Source organism: Carettochelys insculpta, chromosome 8 (assembly GCF_033958435.1).
Source record: "Carettochelys insculpta isolate YL-2023 chromosome 8, ASM3395843v1, whole genome shotgun sequence".
Taxonomy (NCBI): domain Eukaryota; kingdom Metazoa; phylum Chordata; order Testudines; family Carettochelyidae; genus Carettochelys; species Carettochelys insculpta.
Window position 1 is genome coordinate 28,517,160 of NC_134144.1, and position 16,610 is coordinate 28,533,769.

A 16,610-nucleotide genomic window follows, 5' to 3' on the forward strand; every position below is an offset into this window, starting at 1 on the left:
AGGTTAAGGAGTTGTGGCAGGGTTACGCCTGGACACGGGATGCGGCCAGCCGATCTGGGGCCGCCCCTGTCACTTGCCCCTTTTACAGGGAGCTCAGGGCCATCCTGGGCCCCCGGCACACCTCCTCCCCTCCGGCCACTCTTGACACCTTGGCCGACGAGCCCCAGCAGGCCCCAGAGGCAGAGTCTGCACCGGAGGCAAGTCCCGCACCCCAGGAGCCCACTCCGGGACACCGGAGGTGGAGGAGGAGGAGGGGGGATCCTCCTCCAGCAATGGGGGGCTCCGGATTGCCATCCCATCCCGGAGCTCCAGCAGGGCGTCCACCCACCGGGTGTCCCCCGACCATGGGAGCAGACCGTCAGGTATGTACCCCCCCGGTGCACACCCCCGGGGTTGAGGGGTGGGGGCAACAGACATGACCAGGGCCCTCCACATGCCCAGATGACCATGGCCCCAAGGACAGCAGTGGCATGTCCCTCAGAAGAGTGCATCAGCTCCTGCCCCCCCAGCACGACAGTGCCATGCCCCATCCCTGGGGATGGGGGGAGCGGAACCTAGGGTCCCCCGGGGGGAGGGGGTGGGACACCCAGCAGCAGCAGCATCTCCTGGGGACGGGGATGGGGAACCAGCAGCAGAGGGGTGGGGGGACAAGGGCCACGGCTCGGGGCCCACACTAATGGCTGTCTACACTCTTCTTCCCCCCCATGTTCCACAGCTGCACCATCGGAGGGACCAGAGAGCGCCGGCATGTTGTCAGTGGTCCCGGAGAGCCCACCGGGGCCATCACTCCAGGTCAGCCCCTCGGCGGAGCACCGACCAGCTCCAGGGTGGGGATGACGGCGGAGCCAGCACCACCCATGGATGGCGATGGACCCCCAGCTGCTGGCGATCCTCCGGCAGCAGCTGGAGGTCGCAGAGTAGTGCCTGTGGGTGGAGGAGCGGTGGCTCCATCTGCAGGAGCGGGCGCTGGCCTGGCACCAGGAGGCATGGGGGGCCTTTATGTGCACATTTGAGCGCATCGCAGACTACCTGGCCCCCCATGCCGTGCCAGCTGCTGCTCTGCCCGCCCTGCCTGCTCCACCCGCCGCTCCACCCACCATACCACTGCCGTCCGCCACTGAGGGGCCATCCGCCGAGGGGGACCTGGGGCCTGCTGACACCCGCCGGCCATATCTGCCGGTCCGCCCGGCTCCAGCCAGCCCCGGCCAGGGCTGAGGCCGAGGCACGGGTCGCGGCCGCCCACCCCCAGAGCTGGACATTAGGGGGTGCGGGGCCCAGGACGTGGCCCCCCCTTCCCCTTTGTACATATCCCCTTTTACTTGTGTTTTGTATATAGTTTGTATTAGACCCCTGTTATGTTATGATACCTGCCCCCCCATGTAAATAGTTCTCCCCTTCCTTGTCTTCCCCTTTTTTTTGCTTATCATCATTATAATATATATAATATTTACATTTGTTGTAAATAGTATAATAATAATAAGAATTCAACGTTTGGTGGTTTCGCGAACAACAAGTCTATTTTTATTTGCAAGAAAAGTGTGTGGGGGTGCTCTTGGGTGCTCTGTGGTGTGGGCGTAGGGGCAGGGAGTGTTGTGGAGGATGGGGATGCTGCAGTGGGGGGCCTGCCAGCGTTCACCTCGCGGCCTGGTCGAAATGGGCCCGCAGGGCCTTCCGGACCCGGATCCCCTTGGGGTCCACCTGGCGACTGGGGGCAGCGGGTGGCTTCACGTCGGCCCTGCCAACCTCCACAGCCCAGCCCTGAAAGAATGCCTCCCCCTTGCTGTCCACTAGGTTGTGGAGGGCGCTGCACGCGCCCACAATCTGGGGGATGTTGGTGGGGCCCGCATCAAGGCGGGTGAGGAGACGCCTCCAGCACCCTTTGAGGCGGCCAAATGTGCGCTCAACCACCTGGCGCTCATGGTTCAGGCACATGTTGAAGCACTCCTGGCTGGCTGACAGATGGCCCGTGTAAGGGTGCATGAGCCAGGGCCGGAGGGGCTATGCTGCGTCTGCAACGACGTAGAGGGGCATCGTGGATCTCCCGCTGGGGAATGTAGGTCCCCGCCTCCAGCCTGCGGCACAGGCCCGAATTCCAGAATACCCAGGTGTCGTGGGTGCTGCCAGGCCAGCCAACATATATGTCCAGGAAGCGGCCCCGGCTGTCCACCAAGGCCTGGAGGACCACTGAATGGTAGCCCTTCCTGATCAAGAAGCATCCTACACTGTGCTCCAGGGCACGGATGGGGATATGGGTCCCATCCAGAGCCCTGAAGCAATTGGGGAACCCCAGGGTGGCAAACCCCGCGATGGCAGCATCTGGGTCCCCAAGCCGCACGAGCCTGTGGAGGAGCAGGGCGTTGATGGCGTGGACGACCTGCAGGGGAAGGACATGGGAGAGCACCAATGAGGAGGGGTGTGCAGGGTGTGTCTGGCCCTCCCCTGCCAGGGCTCCCCTCCCCTCCCCTCCCCTCCCCAGGGCTGCCTCCACCTCCCCTTGGGTCCTCTTACCTCCATGAGGACAGCTCCGATGGTGGCCTTGCCGACGCCAAACTGCTGGCCCATGGATCGGTAGCTGTCTGGAGTGGCCAGCTTCCAGACAGTGATGCCGACCCTTTTCTCCACGCTGAGGGCACGCCGCATGGTGGTGTCCTGGTGCCTCAGTGTGGGGGTGAGCCACTGGTACAGCTCCAGAAATGTCTGCCGGCTCATACGCAAGTTCTGGAGCCAGCAGTCGTTGTCCCACTCGCCGAGTACCGGCCGCTCCCACCAGTCGGTGCTTGTGGGGTAGCTCCACAGCTGGCGGCATGTGCGGCGGGGGGCTGCAGGGTCTGGGGTTGCTTCCTCCTCCCCTGGGGGCAGCTCCTTTTCTGTGGCTAGAATGTGATCAGCTGCCTCCTGCATGGCATTGAGCAGGGCGAGCACCGCTCCTGCAGGGGCGGCTGGGTGGACCTCTGGCGGCTGCGGCTGCGGCTGCTGCTGCTGCTGCTGCTGCTGGGGGTCCATAACTGTGTCACCGAGGTGTGTGTGCCTATGGGTCTGCAAACTGCGTGGTGTGCAGGCTGCATGTGTCTGGGAGGGGCCCTTTAAGGGAGCGGCTAGCTGTTGCCCCGGAAGTGCTAGTCCGCCCTGTGACCCTGTCTGCAGCTGTTCCTGGCACCCTTATTTCGATGTGTGCTACTTTGGCATGTAGACGCTCCCCTGCAGCCCCTACTTCGATGTGGTGCTGCCCAACGTTGACGTTGAAGGTCGACGGCACCAGCCCTGGAGGACGTGTAGACGTTATTCATCGAAATAGCTTATTTTGATGTCGCTACATCGAAATAAGCTATTTCGATGTAGCATACACGTGTAGACGTAGCCATAGTCTCTTAAAATCTTTCTGTAGTTCAGAAGCCTAATTTGTTTTACCTAAAATGGTGTATTTTGGTTAGAGGTGGACTGGGTTATAAATGTATACTGCTTAAGCTTCTGACCAGGGCATGGTAGTACAGTGCTGGGGAGAAAAGCTGTGATTCTGGAGAGAACAGGTTTAAGCCTAATTATTGTTGGTTTATGAGTTGCTGTGAGAAGTATTAATGTAACTCAGCTGGATTTATTCCTACCTGTGGATGTCTGTGCAAATGCAATATCTAGCAGAGGTTTTTAACTTGTCATAACATCATGGGGTAATAGGGAGCCCAGGTTGGTAAGCCAGAGGGCTAGGTAGTACCTAGTTCCTGGCTGCACACTGTAAAAACCCATCACCATGTTTATAATGAAAACAAGCAAAAATGTATGTAACAAAGAAGAAAAAATAGAATGGTAGCAAGTAGAAGTAATAGAAATAAATGGTTACGTATAAAATGAAAACATATGCATTCTAGAGCCTAGACTTTCTTAATTACTGTTATGTCTTATATGGCAAAGCTTAATCTTCCAACATATTATAACCAGGCTTGACTGTGATCTTCCATTCATGAGAAGCATGCTGATCACCCTCTAATGACCTGCCTTAACTTACATACCTCTGCTACATAAATTCAGAAAGGAAATAACAGGTATTTTGTGGGGATTGCACAGGCGACTGCATGCGCCCCTTATGCCATCCTGCAGCAGCGTGGTCTGAAAGTGCTACTCTTAGGCTGTGCGGTCTAAAAGTGCTACTCCTCGACTAATATTTCACATTCTCTCAAATGTATGCTAGGTACACTGAACAGTTCCATTTCCAACCACTATGGAATGCTCAGGTATCAGAGGGGTAGCCGTGTTAGTCTGGATCTGTAGCAGCAACGAAGGGTCCTGTGGCACCTTATAGACTAACAGAAAAGTTTAGAGCATGAGCTTTCGTGAGTTAACTCACTTCTTCAGACCAGCATCTGTTAGTCTATAAGGTGCCACAGGACCCTTCGTTGCTGCTATGGAATGCTCAGTAACTCTTAACAGTTACCCATTTGTCATAAGAGGCAGTACCTATTTTCTTCAGTATATTTATCGGATAGTGAAGAAAAGGCATTTCCAAATACTTCATTTGCATTTTCAAATGGCCGTAATTTTCATGCCCCTTCTGAAAGGGAGGGGTATTGTGGCCACAGCCAGTAAGTCTAGACCAAACAATTAAAATATAAAGCATAGCATATATATCAGTGAGAGATGTGAATTAATTGTTAATACTGTTTTCTTTCTTTTAACAGGTGATTCTGATGTGGATTTATCATGTAAAGAGGAGTTTGTTGAAATGAAAGATGTATTTTCTGTAAAACTGAAACGTCGTCGTTTTGTAGGCCAAAAGAAAGGTGGTATATTGCTGGGTATTACGGTTTTTGTATGCTTGAAAAAAGAGAATAAACTGAAGGACGGTGCCATCAATTTTAATAATTTAAGTGAAGACCATTGCTGTTCCTGGTTCAGATGTTTGAAGGAAATTTTGAATGGTAAGCACTTCTTCAAAGACCTTACTTCTAACTTCATTATAGTTTTATTATGGGACTAATCTTGTTCTATGTAATGTATTCGTGTAGTGTTGCCTAATTGCTCAGGCAAAACAATTTGTTTACATTTGTTTACAATGCTGCCTGCTTCTTGTTTTACAGTGTTGCCTGAAAGTGAGTACAGGCTATTTGTATGGCTCTGCTGTAGCTGGTGTCACAAGATATATATGCATCAGGTGCACTAAATATTCATGAGTCCCTTCATGATTTGGCCACTATTCTAGAGGACATACTTCCATAATGATGATGCTCATAAAATAAAAGCATTAATTAAATTTATGATGGAATTTCTTGGGCAAGAATTGTACATCTCCTGCTCTGTTTTACCCACATTCTTCCATGTATTTCATGTGATAATAGTCTCAGGTGGTGACATGGTGGTTCTTTTAAGATCACTTTCACTGCAGAGTTGACAAAACATAAATGAGTACCACTGTGAGATTTCTAAAGGTAGCTACAGCATTCAGCCCAAAGTTTAAGAATCTGAAGTGTTTTTCAAAATCTGAGGACGAAGTGTTGAGCATGATTTCACAAGTCCTACAAATAAACATGCCCGTGCAGAACGTACAGAAACTGAACCATCAACAATGAAAATCACTCCACTGTTGCTGACATATGGCTCAGATGATGAAAATGAACATGCTTTGGTTCACACTGATTTGGATCATTATTAAGCAGACTCCATCAACAGCATAGACATGTCCTCTGGAATGGTGCTTGAAGCATAAAAGTACAAATGAATCTTTAGCACATCTGGAATATAAATTTCTCTCCATACTGGTTACAGCTGTAACTTGCAAATGCCTGTTCTCACAGTCAAGTGACATCATAAACAAGAAGTGGGCAACGTTGTCTTCTGCAAAAATATTTTATATATGTCAATTGATATTATTTAATAATGGGATTTTAAACTTCAATTAATTACAGTTAGATGTTTGTGCTAATCACGGGCGTTAAGTGCCTAATCAACAGCTCTAATAAAGAAATATAAGTTCTCTGCTGAGGCATTCATATTTTATTTGCTGAGGAAGAGTGTTTTCAGTGGAGTATAGGGGACAGAAGTAAGATTATAGGGACTCAGGAGAGAGCTAGATGAGGTGAATCCTGGGTAAAATTTTCAAAAATATGTAAGGTCTATTTTTGATGATAATATAGGAGCTAAGGTTCCCCGTGAGAGTTAGGGTATGTCTACACTTAATGGGAGAACAATCCATTCAGGGTTGATCTTCTGGAGTTTGATGTTCTGTGTCTGGTAAAGATGTGTGAAGTTGAGCTCTCTGGAGTCCACCGTTTACCCTCTGTACTCCTGCTCTTGCAAGAAGTGAGAGAGGTTGATAGGAGAAATGCTAGAATTGCGTATTTGCAGGCGACTGTAAGGTCTAGTGTAGATCAAGCCTTAGGGTTTGTTTGGCTATGCTGCAAAGGAAAGAGAGTCTACCACACTGGCCGTGTAACTTGGCAAACTGAAACAAGAGTCCTCAGACTAATAAGTTGTTTCAGAGCTATAAACCTGAGACTGCCCCTTCTGGCTTCAGGCTGGTGCTTCAGCTTGGAAACTGGGCAGTGGCTGGGAGGTGACCTTGGACTCTAGGTCAATGAGTTTACTTTCTCTAAGATAAATTCCAACCAATAATAATCTCATCAGCCAATTTAAAGATTGCTTAAGAATATCAGTGAGAAAGTGTTTCATTCTTATATCACATGAACTCATTCACTTATGTCAAACAGGATGCCAGAGCTCATCTGTGCTGTATGTAAACATGGCTGAAATCGTTGTGTCTGCCCATCAGACACATGTACGTATGGGCTGCATCTACACTAGCAAGTTCTTTCAAAAGATATTTTAAGTGGGCTCTTTTGAAAGATCCCACAAAGCGTCTACACACAGTGTTCTTTCGAAAGTAAATCAAAAGAATGTGGTGCTCCTTTTGAACTCACTCTTCTTTTCCTGTTTGAGGAAGAGTGCCGCCTTTTGAAAGAAAACATGTAGACGCTCCAGAGGCCCTTTTCTTCCAAAAGAGGAGTCCTCTTGAGGCCTGATTTTTTGGATCCCTGGCCTGTTTGCTCAAAAGAGAGGTGGGCTGTGTGGATGCTCTACTCTTTCGAACAAGATTGCTCTTTTGATCCATTTTTTTGTGTGTGCACACACTTTCGAAAGAAGTTCTTTTGAAGGAGATCTTCCGAAAGAGCTTCTTTTGAAAGATCTCTGTAATATAGACATAGCCATGATGGTTGCAGGCACAAACAAGTTCACTTATAGTTAAAATGGTGGGAAGATCTTTTGATATGTACAGTGGAATATCTATTTGTGCCTCTCCTTACCAAGATTGATGACAGATGCTTTCATTCCAGGGGGGTAGGATTTAGCTAAATCACTTTCAGATTTGAGGCATGTGATCCCCTCCAGCTTGCTTCCATATATTTTTTTCTAGATCTTTGTGCCATTGACCTGACATGAAAGCATTCCTGTGTCTTGCAGGTTCTAAAATGCAAATGTGGATAGACAGTACCACAACTATCTATTAGATCAACAGGCATGGGGGAACAATGGTTTCTGTCAGGAAACCATATGGCTAAGGGATTGGTACATTCTGACTGAAATCACACCAGTATTCTGCACTTCCCTTTGCTTTAACATACATTGGCAGATAAGCTCCAACGATCATGAGAACATACTTTGGTAGTGGGGAATCCCAGACAGTTGACGTGTTTTAGTCTATTCAACTGTTTCAGATAATTTAAATATGCCCCATGACAGGATGGACAAATATTTTATTTTTATCACTGTGTTTCATTTCTTTGCATGCTACCTGTAACTGTGGCCCAATATCCCTGCTCGTGTAAATGGGAAAACTACATTAAAGTCAATGGGTCTGTTCCACTTTTCACCAGCAGAGAATTTGAACCAGTTTTTTTTTCAAGTTTGTTCTAATAAAATTATGGTAAAATAAGGAAAAGGCAGTATTTCCCAATATTTTGGAAAAATAGTAAGGAAATTACTACTATTCTCCGCCATGTAGAAAATCCTTATTAATCCCATTAGTCTTCAGTATAATAATAATAATAATAACAAAACTTGGCTAATGTTGTTATGATTGCAGGACAGTAGACCCCCGAGTTACGCAAAGGTTGCATTCCTGGGCAACCTTGTGTAACTCAAATTTTGTGCAAGTTGGGAGGAGTTGGGAACCAGGCGGCAGCCTGGCTCCCAATTCCCCTGTGCTTGTGGGAGCTGGGAAACTGACCAGGACTGGTGTGCTGGTCAGTGTCCTTTGTCCTGTGAGAATCAGGCAGCTGTGATCCTCACTGTGGTCTGCTGTGCTGGTCAGTTTCTCCGCTCCTGTCAGATTCTCCAGATCTGAAGGGAGTCTTTCCCATGAAAGCTCGTCACCTAATTAATAATAATGTTAATCTGTAAGGTGTTACAGGGTTGCTTTCTTTATTTTGTGAAAGTACAGACTAACATGGCTACCTCTCTGAGACTATTCACCATGCAAGGCACTGCATTTAGCCATTTGGAGTGGAAATCCATCAACTGCCTGAAAAAATTTGCACAGATACAGACAGCATCTTCCTTTCCAACGCAAAAAGATGGACTGAAAGTGAAAAACCCATTACGACCTGCGTACTACACTGATTCACAGTGACAGACTGTGCCACACACACTCAAAGAAACTAAGGAACCACCTAATCAGTATTCTCTACAAGAAACAGGAGAGGGTCAAGAATGATCTCTCTGACCTTGAAACTCTCATCAGTAACCAAACTTCCACACAAGGTGCCACATTGCAGGATGCTAATAACACAAGACAAAACATATAATACACATTTCTCCCTGCAAAGGAGAAAAGATAATAAACTATCTAAACTACTCATACCACAGGGAACTACAACCACAACAGCCTCAACTCACTAGATAATGTTGTTTATCTTTCCAGCTATAGGCTTAGTCTGGCAGAAGAGTCTGTGTTATCCCAGGGACTTTCTTTCTGCCCCACTAGTCCCATGAACTTGATAGAACTTTGTGGTGCCCTTGAAGTCTTTGCCATTTCTGTCTGAAGGAATACTTCCAACACACCAATAAACATTGTGCTGATCTGCTAGATCCCTCCTACCAACACCAAAGAAGAATTCTATGTGGACTCCTCCCAGTCGTCGTAATGACAGTCTGGACTTCTGTATTAAATGCTTCCACAACTGTGCACAGGCTGACATTGTGCACAAACAACACCAACTGACACAACCTCGGCCATCTAGAATGCAATGGTGTCCAGGGTCTGAAATATAACTCTGACATTATAATCAAATTTCAGAGGGATAGCCATGTTAGTCTGTATTTGCCAAAACAACTAGAAATCCTGTGGCACCTTGCAGACTAACAGATTTTTTGGGGAATAAACTTTCATGGGCATAGACCTACTTCATCGTGCATCTGAGTCCGTGAGGTACCACAGGACTTCTTGTTGTTTTTTTATTATAACCAAACCAGCTGACAAATGCGGGGGTGGTCTAGTCATCGTGAATGAGTCAGACTATGAACAGGAGGCAGTTAGAAAAGTCACCAGCACCACATTTGACAGGCCTCTTTTCTCTGATCCTACTGAGGAATACCAAAAGAAACTACATTACCTGCTAAAGAAACTCCCTGGCCTCTAATCAGGACCAAATTCACACAGAAAAGCCTTCGGAGCCCTGGCCAAGATTATTCTATCTGCTACCCAAAATCCATAAAACTGGAAACCCCAGACACCCTATTGTTTTAGGTATAGACACCCATACTCCAGTACTATCCTGCTGTGTTGAGTCCCTTCTCAAACCCTATACTACTACCAGCACTCCTAGCTATCTCCAACATACCACTGACTTCCTGAGGAAATTACAGAATATCCAAACAGTTCCTGAAAATACCATGCTTGCCATCATGTATGTAGAAGCTCTTCATGCCAATTTTCTACATGAAGATGGACCACAAGCCACCAAGAACACCATCCCAGATACTGCAATGGCACATCTGGTGGCTGAGTTATGTAGCCTTGTCTTCACCCACAACTATTTCCTATGTGGGGACAATTTACACCCCAAGATCAGTGGCACTGCTATGGGCACCAACATGGCTCCACAGTATACTAGCATTTTTATGGCTGACTTCTATGTTTCCTCAGCTCTTGCTTCTATTACGCCTCCTTTTACTTACGCTACATCAATGATATCTTCATCATTTGGACCAAGGGTAAAGAGACACTTGGAATTCCACAGGGATATCATCAACTTGCACCCAACCATCAGTCTTGGCCTTTAACATTCAATATGAGAGATCCATTTCCTGGACACCAAAGTACAATCACTGATGGTCAAATCAATATCATTCTATACCAGAAACCCATTGGCTGCTACTATTACCTACGTGTCTCCAGCTTCCATTCAGGATATTGAATGATCCATCATTTGTAGTTAAGCCCTAACAGCATCTGCTTCAGTCCTACTGACAGACACAAAAAACTTCAAGATCTCTACCAGGCATTCATAAAACTTAACTCCCCAGTGGGAGAAGTAACAAAACAGATTGACAGGGCCAAATGAATACCCAGAAGCCAGCTACTTCTAAATAGACCTAGGTGGGTTAATAACAGAACACCACTTATCACCTATAGCCCTCCACTCAAATGCTTCCAGTGCATTATCAACAATTTGCAACCTACACTGGAATATGATCCTTCACTTTCACAGGCCCTCAGTGAAAGACCTGTTCTTTCCTACAGACAGCCACCCAATCTCAAGAAAATTCTCACTAGCAGCCACATGCCATACCATAGAAATACTAATCTTGGAACCTTTCCTTGCAACAAATCCTGTTGCCATCACTGGACCTAACCACATCAGTCACACGATCAGGGGCTCATATTTCTGCATTTTCACTAACATAATATATGCCATCATGTGCCAGCAATGCCCCTCTGCCCTGTACATTGGACAAACTGGACAATCCCATTGCCAAAGAACAAATGGACACAAATCAGTTATTAGCAATCTGAACACACATAAATTAGTATGTGGGCACTTTAACTTGCCAGGCCATGCTATTGATGACTTATTGGTTTGTGTATTACAACAAAGAGATTTTAACATCAGAGTACAAAGGGAAACGTCTGAATTCAAATTCATTTTCAGGTTTGATACCTATCACTGTGGACTCAAAAAGGTCTCAATTATCCTACAGATTACAAGAACAGTTTCCCACCTTTGATATTCGCAGTGATGGCATACATCCCGCTTAATAGACATTTTGCAGAGGTGTCTTTCTCTCCCCCACTCCTTCTTTCTCACTGTTTAGCTGATTCCTCAGTTTTATTTCTCTCAGTGACTCTCCATATCTGAAGAAGTGGGTCTTTCCCATGAAAGCTCATCACCTAATAAGTAGCTAGTCTTTAAGGTGCTGCAGGACTGCTTTCTTTGTTTTGTGAAAATACAGGCTAAAATAGCTACCTCTCTGAAGATCAACATGTGTTTGGAGAAGTCAGGTGGGTAGCAGGGTCGAAGTGTAATAGTCAACTTGAAACTCTTTTATAGTACACTTGATGTTTACACTAGCAAGTTTTTGACAGATTTTTCAAAAGGGGGCTCTTTTGAAAGACCTCACCGAGTATCTAATCACAAAAAGTATTCTTTTGAAAGTAAATCGAAATAATGTGGTGCTTCTTTCAAAATCATGCTTCCTTTTCCCATTTCAGGAAGAGCACCCCCTTTCGAAAGCTTCTTTCGAAAGAAAATGCGTGTAAAACTCCACAGGTCCTTTTTTCCAAAAGAGCAGTCCTCGTGGGGCCTGATTTTTCAATCCCTGGCCTGTTCTTTTGAAAGTGTGGGGGGGTGGGGGTGGACACTCTCTTTCAAAAGAAGTTCTTTTACAAGAGATCTTCTGGAAGAGCTTCTTTAGAAAGATCCCTGTAGTGTAGATGTAGCTAAAGTGAGTTAAAAATTTCTCTAAATATAAAATAACTACTTTGTAAAAGAAATTTTGTATGAACTAATGTATGTATTTTATAGCTTTGTAAACATATTCAACCAGTTCCTCCTTCAGTATTAATTGTTTGTTTTGGAGCAGTGTTAAATAACATCAACTGAGTATTGTAAAGGATTTTGATCAAGTTGGTTCATCAACATACTACACTGACTACAGTGAACATCTATGCAACACGCTTTCTAAGAAACTGAGGAACCACTTGATCAAAATCCTTTACAATAAACAAAAGATGATCAAAAATGAACTCTCTGAACTTGAAATTATCATCAACTGAGTGTGTGACTTTTGGGTGAAACCCCAGCACTGAAATCACTAATAATGCTGGCTTTCATAAAGTGAGGATTTCATCCTGGTTTTGTTCTTATCCCTGAAATCCCATTAGCAAAATTCCCATTAAGATGAGTGGTAGTTATGACTTAATTGAAAGCTTCTTACTATAGAAATCCCAGACATTTTTAGACATTTTGAAAAACCTGGATGAAGATTTAAAGGCTGGAACAGTAAAGCTTTGCATCTTAATTTATGAGTGAAGCTTTTGTAAATAGGACTATTAGTGACTTTAAAAAGTTTCACTGGCACTCGGACTTTACATAGAGGTCAAAAGGTTAAATTTCATCACTTCCTTGGAAAGGTTACTGACCCCTGCTGTAGGCAAACTGTTGCTGAACCATAGTCTCGGAAGCTGGACTACAGAATCCAAAGCTTTCCTCATTTTAATGTGACTATTTTTTTAAAGATAATTCATGACCTTTTATGTTAAAGACTCTAAGACAGGAGACTGGTCCTGTCTGATCTGTCAAAAATAGAGCTAGAAAGAGGTTTTGACAGAACAGTTTTTCTACTGGAAACCATACTGTGAAAAAACTAAACTTTTTGCCGGAGCATGTTGATTTTGATTGAACTGAAATGTGTATCTCTGAGAGGGACAGGGAAAGAGAGACTGTCCCCCTCCCCACAGAATAGCAAATACCAAAGTGATCCTGTGGTTGGGGCACTCTGATGACGTGGGTGACATAGCTTCAAATCCATGCCTAAACCAGTGGGCTCAGAAATTTCTCTACCTCTTTGTTTGTGCGAATAATTTACTCACAGTGGGATAGCCCCAATGGGAGAGTTGGAGATACCTACTCCCAAAATGCCAATAGCTTGGTGGTTACAACATTTGCCTGGGATGTGGGAGATCCAGTTTCTAGTTTTTAATGTGAAACAAAAAGAGTAGAAACTAAAATTTGGGACTCCCGCATCCCAGGCGAATGCCCTAACCACTAGGCTACTGGCTGTTCTAGGTCGTGCTCTTTGAAATTATTGAAACATTTCAACTTTTCTGATGCAGAGCTGGGGATATTTTCTAAAATTTTAGCCTTTGCAGGACAAGAAATTGGTTTCCCAGTTAGTAGCTATTGAAAGCAGGTTTCAGAGGAACCATAATATATGCAGATGGTTCCACTTGCATTCTCTTCTAAATTTTCTGACTGGGAATAGTTGAGGCAATCTCATCTTCTCTCTTCCTTAAAGGTCAGGGGCTTTATCCCTAAAAATCTGCATGTGAGAGAGAGCAGAGATTCCTGCAGATCTCAGGATATTCATAAGCATAGACTACTTACATAGAGAACAAGTGTCTTTGTATCCCTCTGTGAGTTCCCTGCATTCATTAGGAGCTGTGATGCCATATGTTCCCTGCTGGCAGCTATACTATCCCTGCTCAGGTTACTTTGGATTCAGCCAGAAGTAACTCCCTACTGGCTTTTCAGTTGGAGCCCCTTGGATCTCAGAAAGGCATTATATGCAACGTGGCTGTTTCTAGCTCTTTTGTCAGTTCCATTTCCTCCTCAGACCTGCAATTGTGTAATGTTTAGGTGCCAGGGGAGAATACACATTATCTTTCCAACCCTCTGTGGTCCTGGGGAGTCTGCAGCCATCAGAGTATCAGACAAAGTCTTTATAATTAATACAATTTAAAAATAAATAAAATCATCCCTCAAATTTTCTTGTTTCAATTCTGCAAGTACAATTTTACTTTTGAAGACAAATCAAAACAACAAAAGACTGTCCACCATAATTACATCTAGAAAATCAACAGCTCCTCATTAATGACAATTCGGTATGACATGTGATACCTATACAGGAAAATCAAAACAAAAAGCAGCCAAGTAGCACTTTAAAGACTAGCAAAATAGTTTATTAGGTGAGCTTTCGTGGGACAGACCCACGTCTTCAGACCATAGCCAGACCAGAACAGACTCAATATTTGGTCTGAAGACGTGGGTCTGTCCCACGAAAGCTCACCTAATAAACTATTTTGCTAGTCTTTAAAGTGCTACTTGACTGCTTTTTGTTTTGATAATGTATAGACTAGCACGGCTTACTCTCTGTCACTATACAGGAAAATATGCAGGTACATCAGCAGAATTTGTAACAAAGCAAAGAACATAATTTGAGATGCTAAAATATCTTATCTGTATATCAAATATTGGAAGGAAGAGAGTTATCAATGGAGTATGGATTTTTCTAGATTTTGTACTTTTTTGTAATTAAGAGGTTGCCTTAGAAATGTGTTTCACCTTTTGTTGGGAATGGGAATAGAGCAGTGGTTTCCAACCTGGAGTCCTCGGACCCCTGTGGGGGCCGTGAGGGTATTGCAGGAGGTCCATGAAAAATATACAAGATAAATAAAAATGATCATCGAAAATAAGTTTTAAATAAATGCAAAGTTACACTCAATTATTTTTAAATTAAATATCTTCCAATAATGTTGTTATTTGCTGTCTGAAAATAGATGTTGTAGTTTACTTTTTCATTTAATGAAGTGTACTTAGTGGCTAGAATTGGTTTTGATGGGGGTGCGGTTTTGTGAATGGTGTGAGAGGTTATTGGGGGTCCGCAAACAGTTTGGGGAGGTGATTGGGGTGAAAAGGTTGGGAACCATTGGGATAGAGAGGTTTTTTGTTGTTGTTTGGGGAAAATTTTTCAGTATTGCCTAAGTCCATTTCACTTTCAATAAAGTTCAGGCCTGTAAATTATAGTAGGTAGTTTAGACAATTTTATCCTGATCAACTATTAATCTTCATGGGCTTGACCTACAGCTTGTTGTCAAAGCAACATTACAAATGATAACTTATGAAAACAACCATTGGAAACTCTATCAAAACTTCTGTGCTTATATTTTACAGTGACAGAAAAACCTGCAAAGTATTTTTGCTTTTAAAAATTATTCCAAAGTATAGGGACATCTCTCATTGCATTGCAACTAGTACATAGATGAGGTTTCAGGTGAATTATTGCATTATTTACATAGACTCTTTTATTATGACTAAGCTGAAGCAGATAAAAAGCAGGTGGGTTACCAAAGTAACTGCATGTGTACTGGTGAGCAGCTATCAGTAAACAAGTATGTTTTGGTCATAGTGGCGAAATATTAATGAGGGATATATTCCTAATAATCTAACGCAGATGTAATTACTAACAGAGAGTAAGCCGTGCTAGTCTATACACTATCAAAACAAAAAGCAGTCAAGTAGCACTTTAAAGACTAGCAAAATAGTTTATTAGGTGAGCTTTTGTGGGACAGACCCACTTCTTCCGGCCATAACCAGACCAGAACAGACTGTTCTGTTCTGGTCTGGCTATGGCCTGAAGAAGTGGGTCTGTCCCACAAAAGCTCACCTAATAAACTATTTTGCTAGTCTTTAAAGTGCTACTTGACTGCTTTTTGTTTTGATAGATGTAATTACTGTTCTCTATACTTTATATGGAAAAACTCAAGTTTCTGTTGTTTTGCTTAATTAAACTGCAGAAAAGTTATATATAGTTGAATTGACATGAATTATGTTTGAAGGCACTTCTTATGAACCTTTGCTGAAATGCAAACTGAACATTATTTTTATTTTGCTTTTCATTGTAGGATTTTTACATTAGTGTTTCTTATATGTGGTATTCTCCCTCTTACAAACCCACTTCATCCTCTTTCTGTATAATATCCTTTATAGCAGTGTTTTTCAACAATTCGGTCCATAGTCTGGCACTAGTCCTCAAAACCTCCCTGACACAGTTTAGGAAGGCAGAAAGCCGGTTCCTGGTATCAGGGTTACCCTTTGGTTGGGTGGAGCTGGGGGTGAGGGGTGCAGGCCCTGGGGCAATTATCCCACCACAGGCTTTGCCCCATTGCCACTTTACCCCTTCAAGGCATACCACGGCTCCACTCCCACCTCACTTCTTCCCACCCCTGCTCTGGCTTATGCTGCTCTAGTGAGTGCAACGAAGGGGGAGTTCTTATCCCAGCTGCCACCCCACACCAGGCCTCCCTCAGGTAATCCCCCAAGGTCCCCTGGGCCCCACACTAGCATGAGGGACCATCCCATTCGTAGGATGGTTGAGGTGCTATTGTGGAGGCTACCAAATCACAGAGCCTGGAGTGGCTGCCTTGAACTGTCCCATGGACAGGATGGTTCTGCCTCCAAACTATTGAGAAATATTGCTCTAGAGCTTCCAATTTGTGTGTAATCACATATGTTCCATGAGTAGGGGGGAGGGGTAGCTCAGTGGTGTAAGCATTGGCCTGCTAAACCCAGGGTTGGGAGTTCAATCCTTGAGGAGGCCAATTAGGGCTTGGAGCAAATAGAGGTCAG

General features: G+C 44.7%; 1 protein-coding gene across 1 annotated transcript in view; it reads left to right on the top strand.

Moving 5' to 3' along the window:
- Positions 1–16,610, top strand: part of CERKL (CERK like autophagy regulator) — a 139,501-nt gene that overhangs the window by 42,218 nt on the left and 80,673 nt on the right. Inside the window, exon 2 of the mRNA XM_075001786.1 lies at positions 4,671–4,910. Within this exon, the coding sequence (XP_074857887.1) occupies positions 4,671–4,910 (240 nt within the window). The remainder of the gene's footprint in view (positions 1–4,670; positions 4,911–16,610) is intronic.